Source organism: Trachurus trachurus, assembly GCF_905171665.1.
Source record: "Trachurus trachurus genome assembly, chromosome: 5".
NCBI classification, from domain to species: Eukaryota; Metazoa; Chordata; class Actinopteri; order Carangiformes; family Carangidae; genus Trachurus; species Trachurus trachurus.
Window position 1 is genome coordinate 9,180,491 of NC_139896.1, and position 22,092 is coordinate 9,202,582.

Below are 22,092 nucleotides of genomic sequence, written 5' to 3' on the forward strand. Positions count from 1 at the left end.
ATACAGGCAGTGCCCTTCAAAATAAATCACAACAATAATCCGTAGTAGAATATTTTGTGGATTTCCTTCAGTAACAACATTGACACAAATACATGTAGCAATTTATGTCAGAAAGGCACTTTCTTAGCATATGTATAATTATTTTAAAAAACCGCATACCATTCCTGCTCGCCTACAGACTTTTAATTTGAAAGCTACGAACGGAAGTAGGCCGCACGTCGTTGATCTTAACGTTCACCGAGGAGGAGCCCCGTCCCTGCAAAGTTTTGGAAATGTTTACCGAGTTTTCCGACGTGATTATTCATCTCCCGTTCGTGGATAAGTCTTTGAAACGACGTCCGTAAATTATCTTGAGATATTAACTCACTAATAAGATGTTGTTGTTCGACAGAGACGCCGCTGTGGTTGATGTTTCTGAAGTAACGGCTGGGGAAATGTTTTCACCGCGGTGGATTTTAACTACATCCAGACAAAATGCAGCCAGTTAGCTAGCGGCTCTCCTCGGCAGGAGCGGCACACCAACTCACTGATGCTTTATGTACACTTTATCGCAACGAGGGTCACGATACTGTTGTTTATCTTGAATGTCCAAACGCCGTTTTTGGTCACTGGTTTGTGTTCCCGCCGGTGTAATGAAGCCGCCGGTGTGTTGGAGCACAGTGCAGGATGTCAACCGTGTTTTAACGGTAACGTAACGTCTCAGGATACATCATGGTACACAACAACCTCACCACCTCCTCCACAGCAGGAGGTGAGTATGCCAATGATAAAAGTCACTTTTCCTATGTCATTAAACCCAAAACTAGTGTAACATCCCCAGTCTCTCCTCTGGTGAAGGTGTAATCTGTCTAGCAGTTCCTACTAAAGACCTGTGTCTGGAAATTACATAAATATTTCTTTTTTTGTTGTTACCTAATTTACTAAACCAATACGTTACATGTATTTTTATTTGTATAATGCTAGTTATTTTGGACTTTGGGGGTGCCCACTGTACACTGTCACTGGATAAAGCTGTTTCTTTTGATATGTTAAAACCATTTTAATTGTGTTTTATTGATTGCATCCTTTTCCATTTTCAGAGTTCGTCCAGTATCCATGTAATGCACCATGACCCCAGTGGAAGAACAGCAGAGCTGATGTTGTTAAGGATGGATGGTTTGTTCTTATGTCTTATTATCATGCATCAACAATACAATACATTACAAAATTAGAGTTACATAATTACCGTACATACTACTTGGTCGCTGAATGCTGTCCAGTGAGGCTTCTGTTCTGAAAATGCATTATGTCTACGTATGATTTTGACATAGAATACACACATTTGAATACTACAATGTAAATTAACTGGCCAATAGTGTTTTCTGCAGAGCCCCCCCTGTCTTCCTCAGCTCCATCTGGTCCGTTGGGACACTCTGTCCTGTACTCATCATTTACCTACATGTCAAACATGGTGAAGCCCCGGGTCCGCAGAAGCACACTCACTAGATTCATCCCAGGCCACATTCTGCCCCAGGTTGGTGTTCACATTATAAATTAAATTTAAATTTTAAGAATGACTTAAAGACTAACAATATAATGCTTTCAACGTCATTGCAGATTCAGAGTTTGGCACCTCCATCTGCATTTGGAGTCAAATTTCACAAGTGTGCTCAGGTACATAAACATATTGTTTAAATACAGGTCATTTTACCTGTTTGTACTTCATTCCAACATATATATTCTGCTCAACTATCTTTATTGTGTTAGCAAACATCAAGAATTGACCATCCAGTGTTTTATTCTCCTCCTCCATAACACGGTTATCAGGTGAAGCATGACACTGACCCCCCTCAGCTGACCTTCTTCCTGGTCATACACAACATGAGCCCAGTTGGTGGTACCAACCTGTCTCAGGTGGCGATTCGTGACTCCCTTTCTGGAATAATCCCACTAAAAACAGAAGGAAGAATGGTGGAAAGAGGCTACCAGACATTTGCCATTGATTCACTGTCTGGTAGGTCTGGGAATCTAAATATTGTAAATGATTAACAAGCATGTCTGGGTTGAGCTTTTTTTTTAAACTTTGTATATTATTGTTTTTTATTCTTCAGCTGGCTCTCAGATTGTTGTCAATTATACTGCTCACATAAGGAGTCATAAGAGTGAAGTCCTGGACCTTCCAGCCTTTCTGACCTTCTCTAATGCCTCACAGGTATTTTCCTTGACTCAATTTTTTCTCTTTATCTGAAAAAGCAGGTTCTTAAAATGACAACTCAGTAAAACCAAAGTATTAACTATAATATTTAGCAAAATAAGATAAGATCAGGTTGCTGTCTACTGTAGTTACTTTTTTTTTTTTACTCCACAGAATGATGTCAGCATGTTTGGTCCATTAACAGCTAATCTAACCCTGAGGGTGAACTCCACTGACAAGGTAAGCTGAATGCACATACATATACAGTACCTGTTCTGTTCCTGTCTGGGAAACACACTTACAGTTGTATACATCATATTTTTGTTGTAAAATATTCCAAAAAGTAATTTCTCAATGTTTCTGCTCATCATGTTAGATCTATCCTAACCACGGTGTCCATTTAGCTGGATTTGTCGCTGGGTTCTTCGTCATTTTGGTGCTGCTGTCGCTTGGGTTTCTTGCCATGAACCTGATAGGTCTCAGAACCAGGCTAAACCTTCTTCAGCAAAGGGTATTATAGACATTAAAACTCTTATGTGCTTTGTTCTTGTCAATTGTAATGACAGACTGCTGTCACGCATCATACCTTTCTTATTGTGTATTTAAAAGAGGGAATGAAAAATGCTCTCTCAAACTAGCATCAGCCTATTTGGCGAGCTAATTTAGCTAATGTATAATATCTTATGTAAGAATATTTTCTTTGCTTAGAGAAAAAGAAGGGACTCCGACCCAGAGTATGCAGACTGCAACATGAGTGAGACGGTGAAGGATGAGGCAACATTTGAAGACAAGATGGTGGACATCATGGTGCTTGAGGATCCTCAGAACATGCACCAGGCTTTGGAGAAGTGAGTAGAGCTACAGTCAAGAAGCAATGTCCTTTAGTTTAGCAAAAATGACCAAAATCACCACTAAAAAGGAAGTTAACATAAAGGCTTACTCTGGATAATGTGCATTTTATCCCAATAAGCCTTGAAATGTCAACATTGCTACGCGCCACCAACAACCTGGAGGCCACCCGGATTCAGATCTACAAGGATGTGATATCCTCCCTGCTGGGTGCCCTGAGGGCCCGCGGCCAGGCCAGCACCCAGGCTCAGCAGAGGCTCCTCAGTGTGCTCCATGGACAACTACTAGGCATGGAGGGGCGGTTGAAGGAGGAGCGTGGGGCCCGCATGGCTGCCCTGGCTGGCCAGTGCAACCTGGAGACTCGGGAAGAAATGGAAACAGAGCACTGCAGGGAAGCGACTGAGAAAGCCCAGGCCGAGCTGCTGTGTCAACATGCAGACCAACAGGTAACGGCAATGAATAACCTGTTGTCATATTTGCTAATTTGTTTATTTTTCTATCATCTCACTTAAACCTTTTTGTAATATTGGTAGGAGCTCCTCCAGTGCAGTGTCCTCCTGGAGAAGCTGCACAAAATGAGCCAGAGTCAGCTGCAGCGCCTCCTGTTGGTCCGACATGAAGGAGCCTCAGCGAAGGTCCAGAGGCAGATCATCGAGTGGCGCCGAGTGGAGCTGCACAAGATCTTCTCAGAGGAGCTGGAGGAAGCAACCAGGATGGGAGAGCTGGACAAGAGCACAGCCAAGAGTCTTCAGCATGATTACTTTACCTGTCAGGTGGACAACCAGAGTTGATTTCTGCTTGAACCTGTGCAAATTGAAATATTATTTTAATGTACTAACAACACAACTTTTTTCCCCCCCTAGGATCAGTTAGAAGAGGTTCTGGATGTGGTCCTCGCCAATCAGCGCTATGTTCTGGCTGAGCGCCATGCACAGAGGAAGTTCCTGGTGCACAGTCTCCACAGCCTCAACGGCCTGATCGCTGACACATTCTCCAGCACCTCCAGCAACTTGGACAGCTGGTTCATGAACATCAGGAGGTCAGTGATCACTGTAGGAGTCCAGAGCAATATTAACATTGTTCATCTTGATAATCTTGAATTTAAAGTGATTCAATTTGTCAGGTGGTGTGTATACATATTTAAACAAAATACAGATTGTATAACATAATTTAGAAAAGGATGAATGCACCATATTAAAAAAAAAAAAAAAAAAACCCAATATGTACATAATGATGCTGCTGTCAACTCAAAATTAAACTGTCAAAATATGAGTGTCCATACTTTCATTGCAAAAAAAAAAAAAATTGCAAAATGAATACAAAGAAAATAGTTTTCTGACATCCGTTTTTTTTTTCCCAACTACATTATATCTCACTAGAAGCAATGAACAGAAGTAAGCTATACAAGAGCCATGTTTTCACCTGCTATGCTGTCTCCTCCTCCACCAGAGGGAGCACAGTGCCTGCAGAGCAGATAGACCAGCTGCAGGAGAAGGCCCAGAAAGAGCTAGTGATGGTGAGGCAGAGACTGGACGAGGCTCTGAGCCAAGAGAGAAGAGCCATGCGCTGTGGCCTCATTAAGAAGAGGAGGGAGCTCATATCTGAAATGGTGAAGAGAACACACATATTTAAGGTCTTGGTAGTAACAGTCAATTGTGAATTGATATTTCAGGCCTTAGTTAATAACACCTTTATTCAATCCTGTTTCTACCGTCACCAGTTGAGTGTTCACAAGCAGAGACAGAAGGATCTGTCAGGCTTGTCCAGGGCCTTGGAGGGAACGTTGGAAGTAGCTCAGAACCTGCACCGTTGGCAGACCCTGCTGACAGCTCACAGCGTGGAGCTAGCTGAGCTCATCAACAACCTGGATGAGGAGGCTACTGCTGACATTCGCAAGGTGCCATTCTGTCATATCATCATCACTTAAAAACCCACATAAAACTATAGCACCGAGCCTGACTGACGCTGTTTTGCTTCCTGTCTCGGTCCTCTACCTGTTCCCTAGGTGACCATGCGTGTGATCCAAGGTGCCATTGCAGAGGTCAAAGCCATTCAGCCTTCCGCAAGCCAGGCTCTACTGACATCTCTGCCTCCGGGGACACAGCGTTCACTGCTGCAGATAGAACCAGAGCAAGCAGCAGGACAGGCCCAGGGACAAGGCGCAGGCGCTCTCCTGCAGGGACAGGAGAGGCTGCACCAGGACGGCAAGGCAGCCCTACGCACCCTGAGCTGCACCAGGGAGGCTCTGCGGGAAGCCATGGAGAGGGAGCTGCAGGAGCAAAGGGAGATCAGGGCACACTACAGAGCCTACTTCAGGTCAGTGATGATGTGTAATGAATTAATTTAGGGGAATTTGAACACATAATATTATTTCATAGTCTTATATGCAGCTTCTATCCCATAAGGGTCCTCTGCACTGTACTGCACTTTACATCACAACTGCATGCTATCCCAATATGTCACTGCCTAACCATGTGTTTTATTTATTTATTTATTTATTTATTATATAGCCTTTTAGTTCCAATATTGGTTCTTAGGTTATTTATTGGTCTTCGTTTCAGTTTTTGATCTCACTGGTCCTGAGTAACACTTTTCGTTCTCTGTGTTTTTAACATGTTTGACAAATGGATTAGATTAAAGTGTTCCAACACAACTACGTAAGTCTCATGGTCAGACTCTGGTGTGTGTGTGTTTTTTTTCTTTTCTTTTTCTGATTATGTCCCAGGTGTTTGTGTTCGTCCCAGCTAACTCTGTCTGAAGACGACAGGCTGAGGATGAAACTGGAGTTCCAGAAGTGTCTGTCTGTGATGGACCGCTGCCTGGTGCTGCCCCACGCTGTCTCCAGAACCAAACTCCACACTTCCTTGGCAGCTTGGAGAAAGGACAGCGAGAAACAGATGGTAAACACATAATCACACAATACTGAATTCAGATTTTATTCTTTCAAAGCCTCAGTTTGTAAAATTAGATGCTTTCTGACTGTGGTGACAGATTTTAGTATTCCAGTCCACTCTTCTGTTGATAGCATATCTGCTCCAGTTGTTCTGAGTCGATGACATTTATCAAATCACACATCATCTCATTATTGCACTTAACATGGTGATTGGAAATAACCCTAGTCATTTATCCATGCTTGCTTTATGATATGTATGTTATAGCTCTTATATTATATTTTAATTATAGTAAATTAAAAGCATTAGAACTTTTTATAAAACTCTATAAAGCTTTAGAGCATTTCTAAAAACTAGCTAAAACAGTTGACAACTCAGTTTGATTCCGTATTAATTTAGTTACAGATCCTCAGACCTCATGCTGTAATTGTTCTTCTAACCTGGTGATTATTTAAAACATGAATATTGTTAGAAGACTCCTAAAAAGTTAAAAAATTACTATCATACCCTGGTGCAGGAGCTACTGTGTGTTCGAGTAGGTCAACACACCCGGCTGCTTCTTCTTATACCCATCTTAAGTATGGATTTGCTTTTTTCCAGCTCTTTACTGTCAAAAATGAAATCAAAAGTGCAGCCACACAGTTGGCTCTAGACCCGCGCCTTCAGTGGAGCTATGTCTGCCATGTTTTTGTCTCTCACATGGCTAAATCTAGCTGCGTGAGAAAGTTGGTCAGATGGGACTAAGTGGGTTTCAGCTTCACACATCCACAGGAGATTGCAAACAGCTAGATCTCTGGGTTTTATAAATCGGAATCAGATTAATCAAAGATCAGTTTGATCTGTGAATAGATTTTATTTAACCCGGCCTTAGTCTTTATCCCAAATTCTTCTCAATTAATGATTTGATGGAATAAGGTTTTACTTTAAATCTCCTCTTGATAAAGTTCTGGAGGAAGTTCAGAGAGGAACCCGTGTGAATTAAACCACAGAAGGAGATAATGGTGCATTTAATGTATTCTCCTATGAATATGAATTGGCGAATGGCGACCACGAGTGCAAACCACACTGCGATCAGCTTCAGTTGTGTGGCCACTGGATGAGTATTGAGAAATAATAGAGGGTTATAATAGAGCGCTCCACAGAGAGGTCTCATTTGTAATCACACCATAGTGCTGTGGTTGGAGTCATTTCCCAACCACCTTTTGGATATTGTGGTTTATTTTTCAGACAAATATGCAGTCGAAGGGGAAAACCAGCAAATCCAGACTGAAAACAGACACATCTGACCTGCTGGCTTTCCAGAAACGTCTTGAAGACAGGATCCAGTTGTTTGAGAATGAGAAGGCGATGGAGAGCAGTGTCATGACCAAGGTGATGGAGAGGTGGAAAGGAGGAGAAAGGAGCTGTTCTGTCACTCCACTGACATGAACTGTAAGTCATTTTTTAGTGCCAGGGAGTATTTAAGTCCTCATCCATTCTGATTTTGGCAGGTGTTAGAGGAGATGCAGAGAGAGAGGGAGGATGATCTACGCTCTCAGGCGGATAGCCTGGCCATTCAGATGGCTACCATCCACTACCAGAAGGCTGAGAGGAGGACCAAAGTGTTGGAGACCTCCAGAGCCATGCTCATTCTGCACAGCCTGCTTATTCAGCAGCTCAGAGAGAGAAAGAGCCTGGAGAGACAGGACATGACCCAGAGTATACAGAGCCACTGCCTGGTAGGCAAAGCTTTACTCGTGCTGTGTGTGTTGTACCCCACTGTGTGGTTGGATGGCTGCTCATGGTCTTAGGGCATATTAAAGTGTTCAAACCAGAGATGTGGACTCAAGCCACATGATTCTCATATTTGATTTGAGCTTTGAATTGAATCCTCAATTCAGTTCAACTTTCAAAGATTGAAACCAATGTTATTTAACAAGCGTAGTTCCCTGCATCACCCGGTGCACCCACTGCAGAGCTTTTCCATAGTACAGACTCCATCTCTGACATTGTACTGCAGTTATCTGTTCACAGATTTGTGCTTTGACATTCACCCGAACAACAAGATGATAAATTGAAATCTAAATTAGATGATTATTTGCTGCAAACTGCTAATGAATGTTACAGCAGTGAACTTGTAAGGCAACATAATGTTAACATTACTCCCTTCTTGATTCCAGCCCAGCTGGTGTGTTTTGGTAATTGACAGGTTGATAATGTGAGTGGTAAAGAGTAGTTTTAGCATTGGGCAGTGATGAAGGTATTGAAGCTGCGCATTTTGAATATTATATAATTAAAAGCTTGTAAGTATGATCATGAATGTGTACTTGCAGTATTAAAAATCAAAGTAAGAATAATGTTCACTGTCATGTATGATGTCATTGAATTATTATTACTCATGGATTTTGAAAGCAGCAATGTTATAGGTAGTAGAGGAGGAGCTCAGGACTGAGATCAATGATTATTTGATGATTAATCTCCTGATTATTTTCTCCATTAATCATTGTATTGTTTAGTTTGTATGAATTCTTCCATAAACTTGTTCTACAAAATGAATACAAGCACTTGTGATGTGTTTGAATTTGATCTATCGCTACTCTGCTGTTATGGCATCATATTTCATCAAGATGGATTTATTACTTGTTAGGGACTCATAACTCAAAGTTTAGGACTTCAGAATTCACTTGTGACTCGCAAAACAATGACTTTGTCCCAGCTCCTCTTCAAACTATTGTGTGATTCTCAAAAAAAATTTACGAGGGATATTCTGACTTTAACTGCAGGGTCTAGAGGAAGCGGAGCAACAGCTTCAGAAAGACAAGACGGAGCTGGACGGACTGGTAATGTCTCAGGAGGCCAGAGTCGAGGCAAGCGAAGACTCTGACGAGAGGGAGGAAGACAATGAGGAAGAGCGAATGTTTCAGCTGCAGCAGGATTGCAGGATGACATCCATCCTCCAGGAGGCTCTCTACAAGTGTGATCAGGTCATCACACTGTTGGCTGAGAGGTGAGCTGTCGAGTCGGTGCTACCTCGGGGGTAATGAGGAATTTTGTGGGTTGACACAGACCATTAAATTGTAGTGTTGAAACTCTCTGGTATTTTCAGATTGCAAGAAATCACAGCCAAGAATCAAGTCATGGAAGATTTAAAAGAACAAATGGAGCTTAAGAGACTTTATGCGAACTGCGACCAGGTCAGGCTTTTATTCAGAGTTTTTTTTTCCAGTGATATCTTGAATACAAACAGTAAAGGTTTGGAAAATATGGGGAAATTCCTCACTTCTGTGTGCATGCCTGTGGAAGTAAAGGAAACCTTTGGCTCACTGCCTCGCTCATCTTTCCAGGATCTGGAGTTTGCATCTCATCTGGTGAAGCAGAGTCAAGTGTCTGCAGAGGTTCTCCTGGAGGCCCTGCGTCTCCTCCTCCCCACCCTGCCCGAAAGTGAACTCCTGTCCGTCACTGACGCACTCTGCCCCAAACAGCACCCTGTTTCCTCATCGGCAGAACAGGAACAGACCGGGTAAGAGCCAGGTTCAGCATTTATTGTTTGGCAAACAGTCTTGTAAAAGTCTCGTTGACATGTGGGTTCACAGGACGCAAATGTGCTGGACTCTTGCACAAAAACAGGCTGCAACAGTCTTTCCTCCATTAAGACTTTTAAAGAGGAACTATGCAAGGTTTTTTTTCACCTTTTTAATTCAATTTAAAGGGATGGTTCATCATTTTGGCAAATTGGCCCATTGCCATAATCCCTTTAGTCATAGCAGTAGGTTCTTTACCTTTAATTTTTGGTGCAAGCTATTTTTAGAACAGTGGAGCAGAGCCGTGAGCTGCTCAGAGCTACGCTACAGAGGCTAATGAGATTTCTTGGTTTCCCTCATCAAACTCATCAAATACACAATCCAACAACTCCAAAACGCTCTGGTGGACAAGTTGTGACCTGCACATTCACCACGCTATGAGATAATAACAGAACGTTACGAGATGGAAACTGCCCTCGACAGGAACGCGCATCAGCGGTCTTGCATGAATTTACCTCGAAAAGAACTCCGTCTTGTAACGTTCCGTTATTATCTCATAGGGATTATGGCAATGGGCCAATTTGCCAAAATGTTGAACTATCCCTTTAAATTATTAATTTATCAAACAGCTTCAGAGTAACTGTTATGGTTAAATGACTTGTTACAGGAAGAACGGAGGCTCTCTGCCTTCCCCCTAGCGTCTCTTGGCTGAAAACCAACCTTGCAAGATCAGCGCCTTCGGCCCGGTGACCCCTGATCTTGTCTCAGCGGCAGCAAAAAAGCAACCACACTTGCATAATTCCCCTTTAATATACTGTGAGCTGACTCCTAAGAAAGTGGCTTCATAATCAAAAACTTGCACCTAAGATCAACACTTAACTGTTCATCCTGTCAGCAGTACCAATGCAGAGCTGCATCAGGATTTCCCCTAAGCTGTGTCATACGTGAAAAGCCCTCGTCAGAGTTATCGTTTTACTCCATAAAAAGTGTTGTTTAAGTGCTGAGTGCCCACACGACGCACTAATCTAGTATTCAAACATTGCTCTTGTACTTAAATCAGCGCAGATGGCATAACGATTTGTTTAGCTGACATCATCATACAAAATGTGTTTGACTTTTCCAACTGGCAAAACAAGTCGTAAGCTCGGTTCCCAAATAATGTGCATGAGCTACCAAAAGCTTTTTTTTTTTAATGCAATAGTCCTCAGCTTAATGTTCGTTTCTTTTTCCCCTCTGTTTTATTGGAAAAAATAACAATAAAATAACTTCAATACAGTGAATAAGTCGTTGCCTCGAACGTGCAGCCAGAGTCTCAACAATTCAAATTCTGTGGTTTAAGAAAGTGAAGTCACTGATTTAAATAAAAGCAGCGTTTCCACGGCAGCCGTCCCCGGGCATTGTCTCCCATTTAAATACAACAAATACTGTTTGAACATAAGAGTCGTTTCCCTGAGCCAAGATGGAGAGGTAAATGATTTTACTCATCATTTAATTTCCCTCTCTTCCTGATACTCTGGAACACTCACGCCTGGCCCCCGCTGAGTTTGGATTAGTTTGCTGATGAATAATGTCTCATGCATGAAGTCTCCTTGGATCCGAGATGTCTGGCCGAAGGACAACGCTCAGTTTGGAACAATACCCTCGACATGTGTTTTTCTTTTCTTTTCATCACTGTTGTTTCTTTTTGTTTGCAGAATAACATTTACCCACTCTTTTAAGACTCAGATCACTCCGTTTATAGCCGTGAAGGCATCTGGCAACAGAGAGAAGTCAAAGTGCTTGTATTATGTGAATGGCTGCACCGAAAGAGACAAAACAGTGATCTCTTACCTTCACTGTTTGCGTTTACTTATCTGATTTAGCTACTGAGTTGAGCTCAACTCCACAAAAGTGCAAACATGGAGCTGTTCCTGCTTGTATGTAGACAAATATCAACCTTGTCTCATCATTATCCTCTGCTAATTTAGAAACAATAGTGAATATATCAAGTTTCAGTTATGTCAAGAAACATTCATCTCAAACTTTCAGCTGCTTTGTTCATCCACTGCTGTTCTTTGTCCTGCTGGTTTGTTACCTCCCAGTTTGATCAGTCTACACATTGTCTAAAGTGTATAGGTAGATGTGTGTAAGAGTGTGGTGTGTGGTGTGTTGTGTGTCTCCATATGTAGCTAATCAAACATCAGGAACTCCTGAAATACCCTGAATGCAGTGTAGTCATTTATATTATCAAGCCCTGCTGAGCTGACCAAACTCTGCTTTTACTTCAGTGCTCACTGTAATCAGTGATAAACCAAATGATGCTTATAATTTACTCTGTGTCCATTCAGCAAGCTTTTTAAGCAACACACATTTAATCTGATGGTTTATGGGCAATTTTAAACATTTATCTCCCTAAAAAAAACCTTGTGTGGATTTGAAGTTGTCAGTATTTTGAATTTATTTCACAGCTCCAACTTACTGTGCTCTATTAATGCAAGACAAAGGTATTTAAGTATCTTTGACATTAATGAAAAATATCATGTAGCTAGGGGATCATCACTGTCTATTTCTTGTCATCGAACCTTTTTTTTCTAATCAAAGCTAGCTTTGTGTGCAGACTGCATCAAAATTACCAGCCTCATAATATGTCCATGACTTTATGACCAGGTGTGCCCTGGGGTCTAATCGACTTCTTCCTGTCAGACTGAGGGAAGACGTGGTGCATAAAAATATGCGAAATATGCCGAGCTCCAGCGTGGACACGGAGAGGTAAGCTCAACACGTTTCTGTCTTCTGCTACCAGCTGCCATACAGAGGAGGCCTGATGTTGAGACTAATTTGTAGTTCAGTGGTCAGCAGCTTCATAGACAGATCATTTTATTGAAGTGAAATAAGCCTGTCATCAGAGGAGTTACATGGCTGGGCAGCAGTGACCACATGCATGAGGTAACTCTCTATTCCCACCAACAACAGCCCCTTTGTCCTCCAAATCCCCACAGAGTCCAGGAAAAGAGGCAGAGTCTGATGGAAAAACTGCTCCCCAGATCCTGTCCTCCGCTTCCAAGAGATGGTGAACCACGGCTGGTCGAAGAGAAAGGAAGGCCGGACTGTTTTACCAAAGCACAACAACCCATATATAAATCAGTTGTGGCTGAAGACACAGTTAAACAGCAGCAGGGTGACACTGCAGAAGAAAAGGTCGGGGCTACGGTGAATGAAACGTTACATGGCGCTGCAGGGGATTACATGACTTCAGCCTCTGCCAGCTCTGCTCCGGCCAGCCCTGCTGCTGCCGAAGGAAGGCTGTTTGTGTTTCGTGATCCACCTGAAACATGTGACACTGTGTCTGTTCCCAAGAGAAAAAGGAAGAGGAATTTCCTCAATTTAAAGAAGGGCTCAGTGGCACCAACAATCCTATGAACATGAATATTGAGATTTACATTGTTTTTTTTAAATGATTTTTTTATGACGATGGTACAGAAATGTAAACTAAACCAGTAGTTTCGCTGTGTAGCAAAAAAAGAAAGAAAAAAAATAGCACATGGTCTTAAAAGTGTATGTAGCATCTGGCTTTATTTTGAAGTAAAGGCAGCTGACTTTAACTGCTTCCAGTTATTTCTTCTTCTCATGACTTCAGATTGTTAATAGGCAGAATGATTTACAAGGTCAACTTTGTCTTCATCCTCGCCCCATGTCTTAAACTGGCATCATTTTTAAATAAGGGAAAAAGTCCACACAGTGGGTTCTTCTCATAGGCTACGTATCACTTATCAGTTTACTGACTAAAATAACCCCATTCTGCTATTTTGTGCCAAAACTGCAGGTTAAGGTTCATTGTTTTGACAGTATCACCTCACAACACTCAAGACACACAACTGTATCAAATAAATCCCCAATCCCTTCCACGTGCAACTGTAAAAATTGATAAGAAAAGACTGCTTTGACTTTGCCAAACAACTTTGGACTCCAACTTTATGAAGATCATAACTTAAGAGTCCAAATTTCCCCTGAATTTTGCCTTGTTTGCTTATGACATGTACAGTGGTTTGACTCCCATCGATAATTCAATAGCTGATATAAATACCCCGCTCTCAGCCGCAGAGCTGGCTCGTGGATGTGGTGGTGGTGGAAGGGGGGGTCTGCAAACCGTTTGGCTGTGTTATCAGCAGCAGAGGATCAGTCATCCCTGGCATTTGGAGCTCACATGAACACATTTTTCTCTCCAAAACACAGCAGACCCCAGATGTTTTCCTCACTCTTGCGGCGCGTCCACGTCACCGTCCGTCGTTTTTTTTTTTTTTTTTTTTTTTTTTACTACACCATCCTTAAAACTGCAGCAAGTCCTCCTCTTTACTATTTGACACAGCGTTGGCTGTACGAGCAGCAGCAGTAGCTGGAGGCAGATCCCGATCAGCAGCAGCAGCGTTTACAACCCAAACATGAGGCTGGGACTGGCCACCGTGGTGTGTTTCTTCAGCTTTGTGTGGCTGTCGGAGTGCGCGCCTCCGACCTGCTACTCCAGGGCGCTCGGCCTGAGCAAAGAAGTCATGGCTCTGTTGGAGAAAATACACACTTACCACCGCACGGTAAGCACTTCTGGCGCTCGTTGCACTGTCACTGTTGTGCAGACAGAGAGACAAGGCTGTGTTTGACTGTGCTGTTTTGTTCTAACGATGATGTTCGACGTTGCAGAAAACGTGTGCTGAGATCCTACCTCCCATCTTCCTGGATGTGCATGTAAGTTGAAAGCAGCGGGGTGATGCAAATGATGTGGGGAACACACACGGAGGTGCTGGCATTGGTTTCAGGGGGTTTCCATGAAGTTGGGATAACCACTTCACTTCCAAAGCTCAGTTAGCTACATACTGAGAGCAGTTTTTAATTAAGTACAAAATAAAACAATAACATAACTTCATGGTTTGTTTGCATGATGAAAGATTGTGAAATTACAATATATGAGGGGAAAAAAGAGTTTACTTGATGACATGAGTAAATCTGTGCAGCATATTCTTTGAATAATTGATTTTAAATTTGTTGCTGATGTTCTTTTTTTTTAAGCATTAAAAGTATTGTTCTGTTTTCCTTGCAGAACCAATGCGTCACCACCAAGCTGCGTGACTTTCTCTATGTGGTGCTGAACCATCCCAACCAGTACTGCAGAGAGCGTCCCAGAATGGTGCTGCTGAAACGCAAGATCCAAAATCTGTACTCCATCATCACCAGAGTCTGTTATCGGGTGAGAGAATCTCCAAAATCTGCAGCGTTCCCGACCTCAACATTCTTGTTTTCATGCACGAGTGACTTGACCACATGTCTTTGTTTTTCGTTGGCAGGACCTGGTGTTTTTCACAGATGACTGTGAGGCTATTGATACTGGCCACACCAGGCCCTACTTTGCTGAGGACAGGCTTCAGCTTCTGCAGGAGGACAGATGAGCAACACACAAGAGGAGACGAAGACATACACTGGTCTATTCATTCATAAAGAAACACATATCAGCAATATGTAGAATGCAGGTACAAAATACATGTACAGCACGCACCACAGCCTACAGTGTATTATGCTGTTTCATACCTTACCCAGTTGGCTCCGCGTTAGCTGCAGACTCATGTTAGTGGACATGTGTGGTTACATTACAGCAAGGAGGCCGAACTTTCCACAGGAAATTTGCTGAATGCCAACCATGCCGACGAAAACCTTGAAATAATAAAGCAATAAGAGATGCTTGTGAGCCGGGCTTTAACCGCTGCTTACTTACCAGGGCTGATCAAAGCTCCGTGTGTCATTAAGAGAAATATGTTGTGTTGCCATAACCCTTGGTCTGACTACGATGTCTTAAAGGAGCACTATACAGCATTTTGTAAACACGAGTTGAACATGGTGGTTAGAAACATTATGTAAGAAATGTATGTCCTAAGCATTGATTCAATTATACAGAAGTGTTTTTATTTGTCACTGCGCTTGGAGTAAAATTTATATTTTTATGGCATTAAGCATATGAAGTAATGTCCACTATCACAGACATATTAGAAACGTGTGCCGTTATGTATACCTAATGACAATCTCTATACAGTATGTCTTATATTATTAATAAAACATCTCTTAATGTAAATAGGGCTGTGTGTTGTTTATGTTCTTTTTATGAGCTCATGCACTGATATCCTCAGACTCCCTGTCAGTATGAACTCTCATTCTCTTGTATTTCAGAACAGAAATACAACTGTATTTCAAGTAACCATACGTCACAGCACAGAGGCTTTAACTGGTGGTTGTGTCTGGGATCTGTGATGGATGAACTGTGAGAGAACAATGTGGCTGTGCATAGATCATGGTTCCTGCTTTCTTTTACATTTTAGCTGACAGAAATAACTTGAAACATTAACCCTCCAGATGAAAAAGCGTGCCCCTGTGCTTTTTGGACAGATGCAGTGAATAATGTTGCTCCTGCTGTTGTTTTGCATGCAGTGTTGTGATGTGGGAACAATCGGTTAACTGGGAACACTTTGCCTTCCTGGTTTTATTCATGGCCTCTGCTGCTCTCTGTTGGCAAGACTGTAACCTACAAACAGGTGGGTCTGCAGGGATTCATTTCTCTGAGTTGTCCCTGTTTCTTTTCTTTTCTTTTTGCCAGTTAATAGAATATTAATTCATATCACATTCAGACTTCATATCTAATGTGGACTGCATCCTGTTGAATCCTGGATTATTGCTTGAATATCGTTTAAGATAATTTGTTTATTGCTACTTAGTCAGTGTATTGTACTGTCACTAGTTTTTCCAAGAGCTTCACCTATCATCACATTTATAGTCCAAGAAGTTATGATATGCCCTCTGAGCAGCACTGTATCTTCAGAGCAGACTGGATGCTACAGACCAGACCAAACCAGGTGACCAGGCCACATGAAGCCGGTTGGCATGCAAACTTCAGAGGAAACAAGAGGATTGCTTTCCACCACTGGAGACAAGTAGCTATATGAAGAGAGTCAAAGTAAGTGAGTAAAGAAATATTTGGTAAGTAAACTGCTGTTAATGCTAATGTTATTCATTCAATTAAAATTGAATTGTAGAGGCATGAAATCACTTCTAATGGGTAATCTGTCTTGAACACTCATTCAGTTTAATTTTGACAAATTAATTGACTGTCACTGTCATGTGGTTGGGTAAAGTTAAGTGCTGCTGCCAGCAGGGACTTTTTTGACGCCTCCACAGGGTCATTCATTGAAGGACTCCCTCCCCAACATGCAATATGCAAAACTGCAATAGATTTAATGAAAGAAAGGAAGAATCATGGGAGATTCACAATGTGTTTGTGATTTTTGCGTTTCAGACAGACAAAGACGTGTTTGAACATGCCACAGTAGGAAACACATTGTTCTAGATATTAAAATCCACTATGGCTGAATTCCATTTAGCTTTTCCTGCTGGCTCACTGTCACACTGCTGTGGCTTTCTTGAATAATTGTCGATGTTATTGTTAATATCTGTGCTTTTTGTGCTACGACTGTTCAAAACGTCTGATATGAAAGAGCCTTTTGTGCTGTTCAAATGAAATAGGTTTGGTCCGTGGCCTGCTGTTGAGTGGTCTCTCTCTGATCTTGAGTGCCGTTGAAGCAGCAGTGAAGTGGGAGCTGTGATGCTGCTGGGTCGAGTCGAGAGCATGAATCACTTTTGAAGGCTGATAGATGAGCAGCAGCATCATTTCTCTGCCTTTAATGCTTTGGATAAGGTTCAGCTTCAGAGCTTAGTGATACCTTGATCTGCCACAAGGTGGTGCTGCTGCTTGTCACAGTTTCATGGTGCCACATCAGATGAGCACAGTTCTCCCTCATTTCATCCCCCCTGACTGACAGCTCTTTAATACGTCCCTTTGTTAGAACTTCCTGTCAGTATTCAGTGCTGCTTTTCTCAATCATTTTTAAAACATTGCAGACTGTGGTCATGGACTTGGATTTATTTTTACATTGCTGCCACATGTTGATCAAATGTTAGATGATGCTAATGTTTAAGACTTTACGATCTAAAAGTTCCCATTGCTATTTTCAACTTGACAACAGAGTTAATCCCTGAGCTCTGCCTTTGTGAAAATCTGCAGCCATGATGTTGAATTGGGCCTAATGGTTTTCTGTTAGTGATCAAGACTAAGAACTCCATACAAAATGTGCTTTAATAAATGACTGAGCAAAAACACATGGATTCACAAGGGGTTTCAAACTATAAGCATAATGTTGTAGAATTTGAATCTGCAAACCCAGAGGTTTAGCCTACCCCTAAAAATGTAATAATAATGAGTTGTAATATCAATCCACTTCTGACATTATGTCAAAAACAACCTCATCTCACAGCTCCATCATCACTCCCTTGCAGAAGATGTTTTTAATCTTCCACCACATACTAATCATTTCACTAATCATTTTACAGCCTGCAGTTTTAGTTTAGTTTGGCCCATGTTGCAACAAGAATGTGTTTCTTTCTGTGCCAGGAATCAAGTTCTTGCACTTCTGAACCATCAGGCCTGAACCCCTCACTGCTAATTAACTAACCCTACAAAAATGAAAATGTTCGTCAGCAGCATGTGGCTTGTTAAGAAACCAACCCACGGTGTGATTATAAAGCTTATAGTCTCCTCGCTTATTGATCAGCATTAGAGGGGCCGCAGACTCCGTGTTGTTTTCTATCATTAAGGCAAAAAAACCCGAGAACAGAACATTTAAACCACAGGCGGCCAGGTACATTAACAATTTTATGTTAAGTGCTGCACACTGCACCAAAATGCTTAAATGCTCCACAGTAAAACACCAAAAAACTTAGCCGAGGGGTGACAGTAATCATTCTCTGCTCTGTTGAAATAAATTACCTTGTAAAGGACAGATCAGAAACCTATTTGCATTAAAGTTTGGGTGATGCAGTTTTGTGATGCAGTTTTTGTTTATGGGGGTTTCAGGCAATTTTCCATCACATTTAGCGCTTTTATTGCACCTTTAAAAGAAATGTTGCCTCATTAGTCCACATAAGAAAATGTTTCCCCCTTAATTTCCAATAGATGATTGGCACACACTCCACACTTGTTGTAATTACGCTGCTCAGTAAATCTGCTGTGCATGGAGGGCCCGCCTTATAGTCCCACCAACCCACACTGAGATTCAAAAAGTCTCACACATCAGGCCTAAACTGCCCCTCCTGTCAACAGTAAATGTACCTTATAAATGCGCAATTGTTCCATGGATTTACACATTGAAGTAATTATTCAATAGAGGGTCAGTGGAGGACTTTGTACTAGCACAGGGGGAGTGAGTGAATAAGGACTGTTCAACAAGCTTGAATGCAGTTATTAACAGTTATATAGGCTCATACATTCACGGGTGGTGACTCTATTGTTGTCTTTGTTGCTTAATAACTTCAGCCTGATCATGACTAGTGGCCAGAGCCTGGTCATGATCCCAGGTCAACCAAACAACCAAATGAAATAAGACATGCTGCCCTGCCCTCTAGTGGACACTAAAGGACACAAAAGCACAAAATGTAGTCCTCGTTCTGCATTATAATCCGTTTTAACTTTGCAACACTTTTATCACAGTTATATCTCAAGATGATGAACAGAACACATTTAAAATATATACATATGTATAAAAATATATAGTATTTCCTCTATGTACAGACCTGTTGGTTGCTCTGCTTCCTGCATCTTTAATGTCCAACTCAATGATGTATTAAAATCCTTCCTTTAATAACGACTTTTACTGCATGATAGTCTCAAGCTGACTTCATGCTGAGCTTATTGCTTTATACATTTTAACATATAGTTGTAACTGTTCTGTAAGTTTCCTATATGGGAACATCTGGTTTTCTGCAGGAGGCTGCTTTTATTAGGTCTTTTTCGGTAAAGGCAGCCGCAAGAAATTGGTGATGATGTTTATCTCTGCTTAGACTGAGCACTGATTTACAACATGCATGCTGCATTATTTATAATATCTATACACAGCAAATTCAAAAGTGTTAAATTTCCAGTGTTGGTGTTAAATGTTAAAAATACAGTGTTAATTCAACACTTGCTTAGTTGATTCAACTATGTGAGAGTTAATTCCTCAAAAGAGTTGGTGTTAATCCGGGGAGTTAAAACCAAACAACACTATTAAGTGTTGATTTTAAAATCAACACTTAAAATCAACTCTGTTACGTGTTGACTTTAAAATCAACACTGAACAGAGTTTCTCCAACGGATCTGTGACGTGTTTTCCTCAAAGCGGGACGATTCCCAGTCTGAGCAGGAGTCTGAGCAGGGGCAACAGCACTTTCTTTTCGGGACTTCACCGAGTATCTTTCCGTAAGTAAATGAAAGGCAGCATGCCTATTTGATAATTACCTTCTATTCTATGCAGTAACATTAGTATTTGTATGTGATGATAATAAGTCTAATGGAGTCCTGTGTGTAAAGTTAGCTGACATCATGGTAGGCTAAGTCCAATGTTAAGGTTAGCATGGTTGTTGTAGCCTGATGCTATTTTTTCAAGTGTGCATTAATGTTCCTTTTGTACATAAGACATGGGTGTTGATAAATATGCTTAACCTTGGTAATGTTATAGGCCGGGGGTTTGAGCTCCTGCTTGCCTAGGGATAACATTAGCTGCTAAAAGTCGGACTAGCTCCGGGTGGTAGCCTAAGTTAATGATGTTGCTGCTGGAGGAATACAGGTGTAGACACACTGGGCCGCCACACCGACCTCTTCTCTAAACCCAGAGCTTTTTTACGGGCCGGAGTAGTTTGCTTTTATTGAGTTTTTAACTGTTGGGATTTTTTTTTTTTTTTTAAGAGTTTAATCTTAATTTTATTTTCTCAATCTATCATTAGCCGCAGCTAATACAGGAGCCACACACACACCCCTCAGCTGCTGAACCTCTGAAAAGTTTTTATAACGTTAACTTTGAAGTTACGCCGTGTTGTAGCTATCTATGCATATGAACAATAGTATAAAAATGTGTGTTCTTCTGTAGATTGACCAAGACTTCACCATGATGTTTGGAGAGGAAGTGTCCGGCAGAGTTTTGACAAAAGGGCCTACTTTTGTCAAAGCTAGGATCCTGACAGACTGCGAAAAACTGACTTCTAATGAGCACATTGAAGACCTCTTGTCTGTGCCGCACAAGGTGGGTCTGGTTAATTTGTCTCCTTCTCTTTAAAATATCTCAGTTATTTATGATGTGAATGTGTCTGACATTTCTCCTGTTTTTCCTCTAGGCCGGGACAGTGACCTGCTTCTCCTACCTCCAAAAGCCACAAAAAGAGTGGCAATATCAGTGCCTGTCAAGCTGAGGACCATATTGTGAGATATTTGCAGGTATTCAAATGTTAATGTACTTGTATGTACAGTTATTCTGATGATCCTACATCAGGTGTTAAGCACATTTTTTATTGACTTTTTAAACAATTTTCTCATGATTCTTCTTTACATTTTGTTAAAGATGGGAGCCAGTGGCGATACCTTCCTATCTGGTGTGGTGCCGGGACAGCCCTTCCTCCTGTGTGTTGGCGCAAAGAAGAACAGCATCCAAAGATACTTCGTCATCATTGATCACAAGGCCATCCCTTACAAGACACAGACATCCTTGGCAGCTTTCGATGAACTCTTCTTCACCTTCAGTGTCAACTACCATGAACACTACCGTGAACACCAGGCACACCACAAAGGTTCTGCATTGCTTTGTCAGCATTTAAGACTACACCATGGTCTATCCTGGAAAGACATTACATTTAAAATGTGGAGCCGGAATGTTGTTTATTATTTTGCACCTATACAGAAGCATCTTGTTCATTTCCATAGAGATGTTGCTTTAACTACTGCTGATGTGGACACTCAGGATGAAGTTGGTGAGCCCTCAACTTCACAGGCAATGAGAACAGACTCTCCAACAACTACCCAGCTCTCTGTTGATAATAATCCTGTGTATATTGTGTAACCTGTGCTGTGGTTAGTGCAAAGCCAGTGCTGTTTTTGTGTGCTTGTTTGAAATACATGATGATTCAAACTACAACTTGTGTGGATTTCTTTATATATTTTGTATTATTATTATTATTATTATTATTATTATTATTATTATTATTATTATTATTATTATTATTATTATTAACAGCAGCAGCAGTAATAATATATTTAACACTCCCATAGTGTTACTATAATTTGAACCTTATTCAGTGTTAAAACAACACAATAATAGTGTTAATTTGTGACACTACACACTAGTGTTAGGGAAATTCAACACAGTGAGTGTTAGATTTTAACTATTGAGAGTGTTGTTCCAACTCTGTCACAGTGTTAATTGTTTAACACTTTCAAAAGTGTTATTTTAACTCGATTTAGTGTGGACCAATATAGACACTTTTAAAGTGTTGAATTTAACTCCCTAGGAGTTGAATTAACACTTCTGAATTTGCTGTGTAGGCCTACTGCAGCATGTGGCTCCGACTGGACTCCCACTGCACAGCTGAGCAGCAAGGACGTGGTGGTGCGTTCAGGTTTATAGTCTGCGATTAAGAAATGTGGGTATTATAGTAGAAAATGAAAACATTTTCCTGCAACCCATGAATTTATTTTAGTGCAACTGTGGACTCGGAATTAACATGTTAAGTAAAAAAAAGAAGGAAAAATAATCTAAAAAGAAATGAGACACGTTCATGAGAACATCCTCAACAGGGAACATAACGGTTC

General features: G+C 41.3%; 2 protein-coding genes and 1 long non-coding RNA gene across 3 annotated transcripts; all 3 read left to right on the forward strand.

Moving 5' to 3' along the window:
* Window positions 1-646: 646 nt before the first annotated feature.
* Window positions 647-12,859, forward strand: LOC310985515 (limbin-like). The gene is made up of 23 exons (XM_083971128.1): window positions 647-751; window positions 1,080-1,155; window positions 1,368-1,513; window positions 1,597-1,653; window positions 1,807-1,993; window positions 2,091-2,191; window positions 2,348-2,413; window positions 2,550-2,684; window positions 2,882-3,021; window positions 3,144-3,468; window positions 3,556-3,795; window positions 3,886-4,061; window positions 4,472-4,631; window positions 4,743-4,919; window positions 5,028-5,338; window positions 5,748-5,922; window positions 7,141-7,284; window positions 7,404-7,631; window positions 8,676-8,899; window positions 8,999-9,086; window positions 9,237-9,412; window positions 12,060-12,161; window positions 12,392-12,859. The coding sequence occupies exons 2-23, from the start codon at window positions 1,101-1,103 to the stop codon at window positions 12,810-12,812; spliced, it is 3,834 nt and encodes a 1,277-aa protein (XP_083827254.1). The 5' UTR covers window positions 647-751; window positions 1,080-1,100; the 3' UTR covers window positions 12,813-12,859.
* A 918-nt stretch (window positions 12,860-13,777) lies between these two features.
* LOC310986535 (cytokine-like protein 1) lies at window positions 13,778-14,973 on the forward strand. The gene is made up of 4 exons (XM_083972473.1): window positions 13,778-13,978; window positions 14,085-14,129; window positions 14,482-14,628; window positions 14,726-14,973. Exons 1-4 carry the CDS (start codon window positions 13,832-13,834, stop codon window positions 14,825-14,827), a joined length of 441 nt encoding a protein of 146 aa, XP_083828599.1. The 5' UTR covers window positions 13,778-13,831; the 3' UTR covers window positions 14,828-14,973.
* A 4,683-nt stretch (window positions 14,974-19,656) lies between these two features.
* LOC310986247 lies at window positions 19,657-21,370 on the forward strand. The gene is made up of 4 exons (XR_014595400.1): window positions 19,657-19,713; window positions 20,381-20,533; window positions 20,625-20,724; window positions 20,849-21,370. It is a non-coding gene; the product is annotated as an uncharacterized lncRNA (long non-coding RNA).
* The last annotated feature ends 722 nt before the right edge of the window (window positions 21,371-22,092 follow it).

Coding starts and splice junctions, on each gene's coding strand:
- LOC310985515 (XM_083971128.1), top strand. CDS start 1,101: ATGCACCATGACCCCAGTGGAAGAACAGCAGAGCTGATGTTGTTAAGG. Junction 4,062..4,471: donor TGGTTCATGAACATCAGGAG/GTCAGTGATCAC, acceptor CTCCTCCACCAG/AGGGAGCACAGTGCCTGCAG. Junction 5,923..7,140: donor AGGACAGCGAGAAACAGATG/GTAAACACATAA, acceptor TTTATTTTTCAG/ACAAATATGCAGTCGAAGGG.
- LOC310986535 (XM_083972473.1), top strand. CDS start 13,832: ATGAGGCTGGGACTGGCCACCGTGGTGTGTTTCTTCAGCTTTGTGTGG. Junction 13,979..14,084: donor TACACACTTACCACCGCACG/GTAAGCACTTCT, acceptor TCGACGTTGCAG/AAAACGTGTGCTGAGATCCT. Junction 14,130..14,481: donor CCATCTTCCTGGATGTGCAT/GTAAGTTGAAAG, acceptor TTTTCCTTGCAG/AACCAATGCGTCACCACCAA.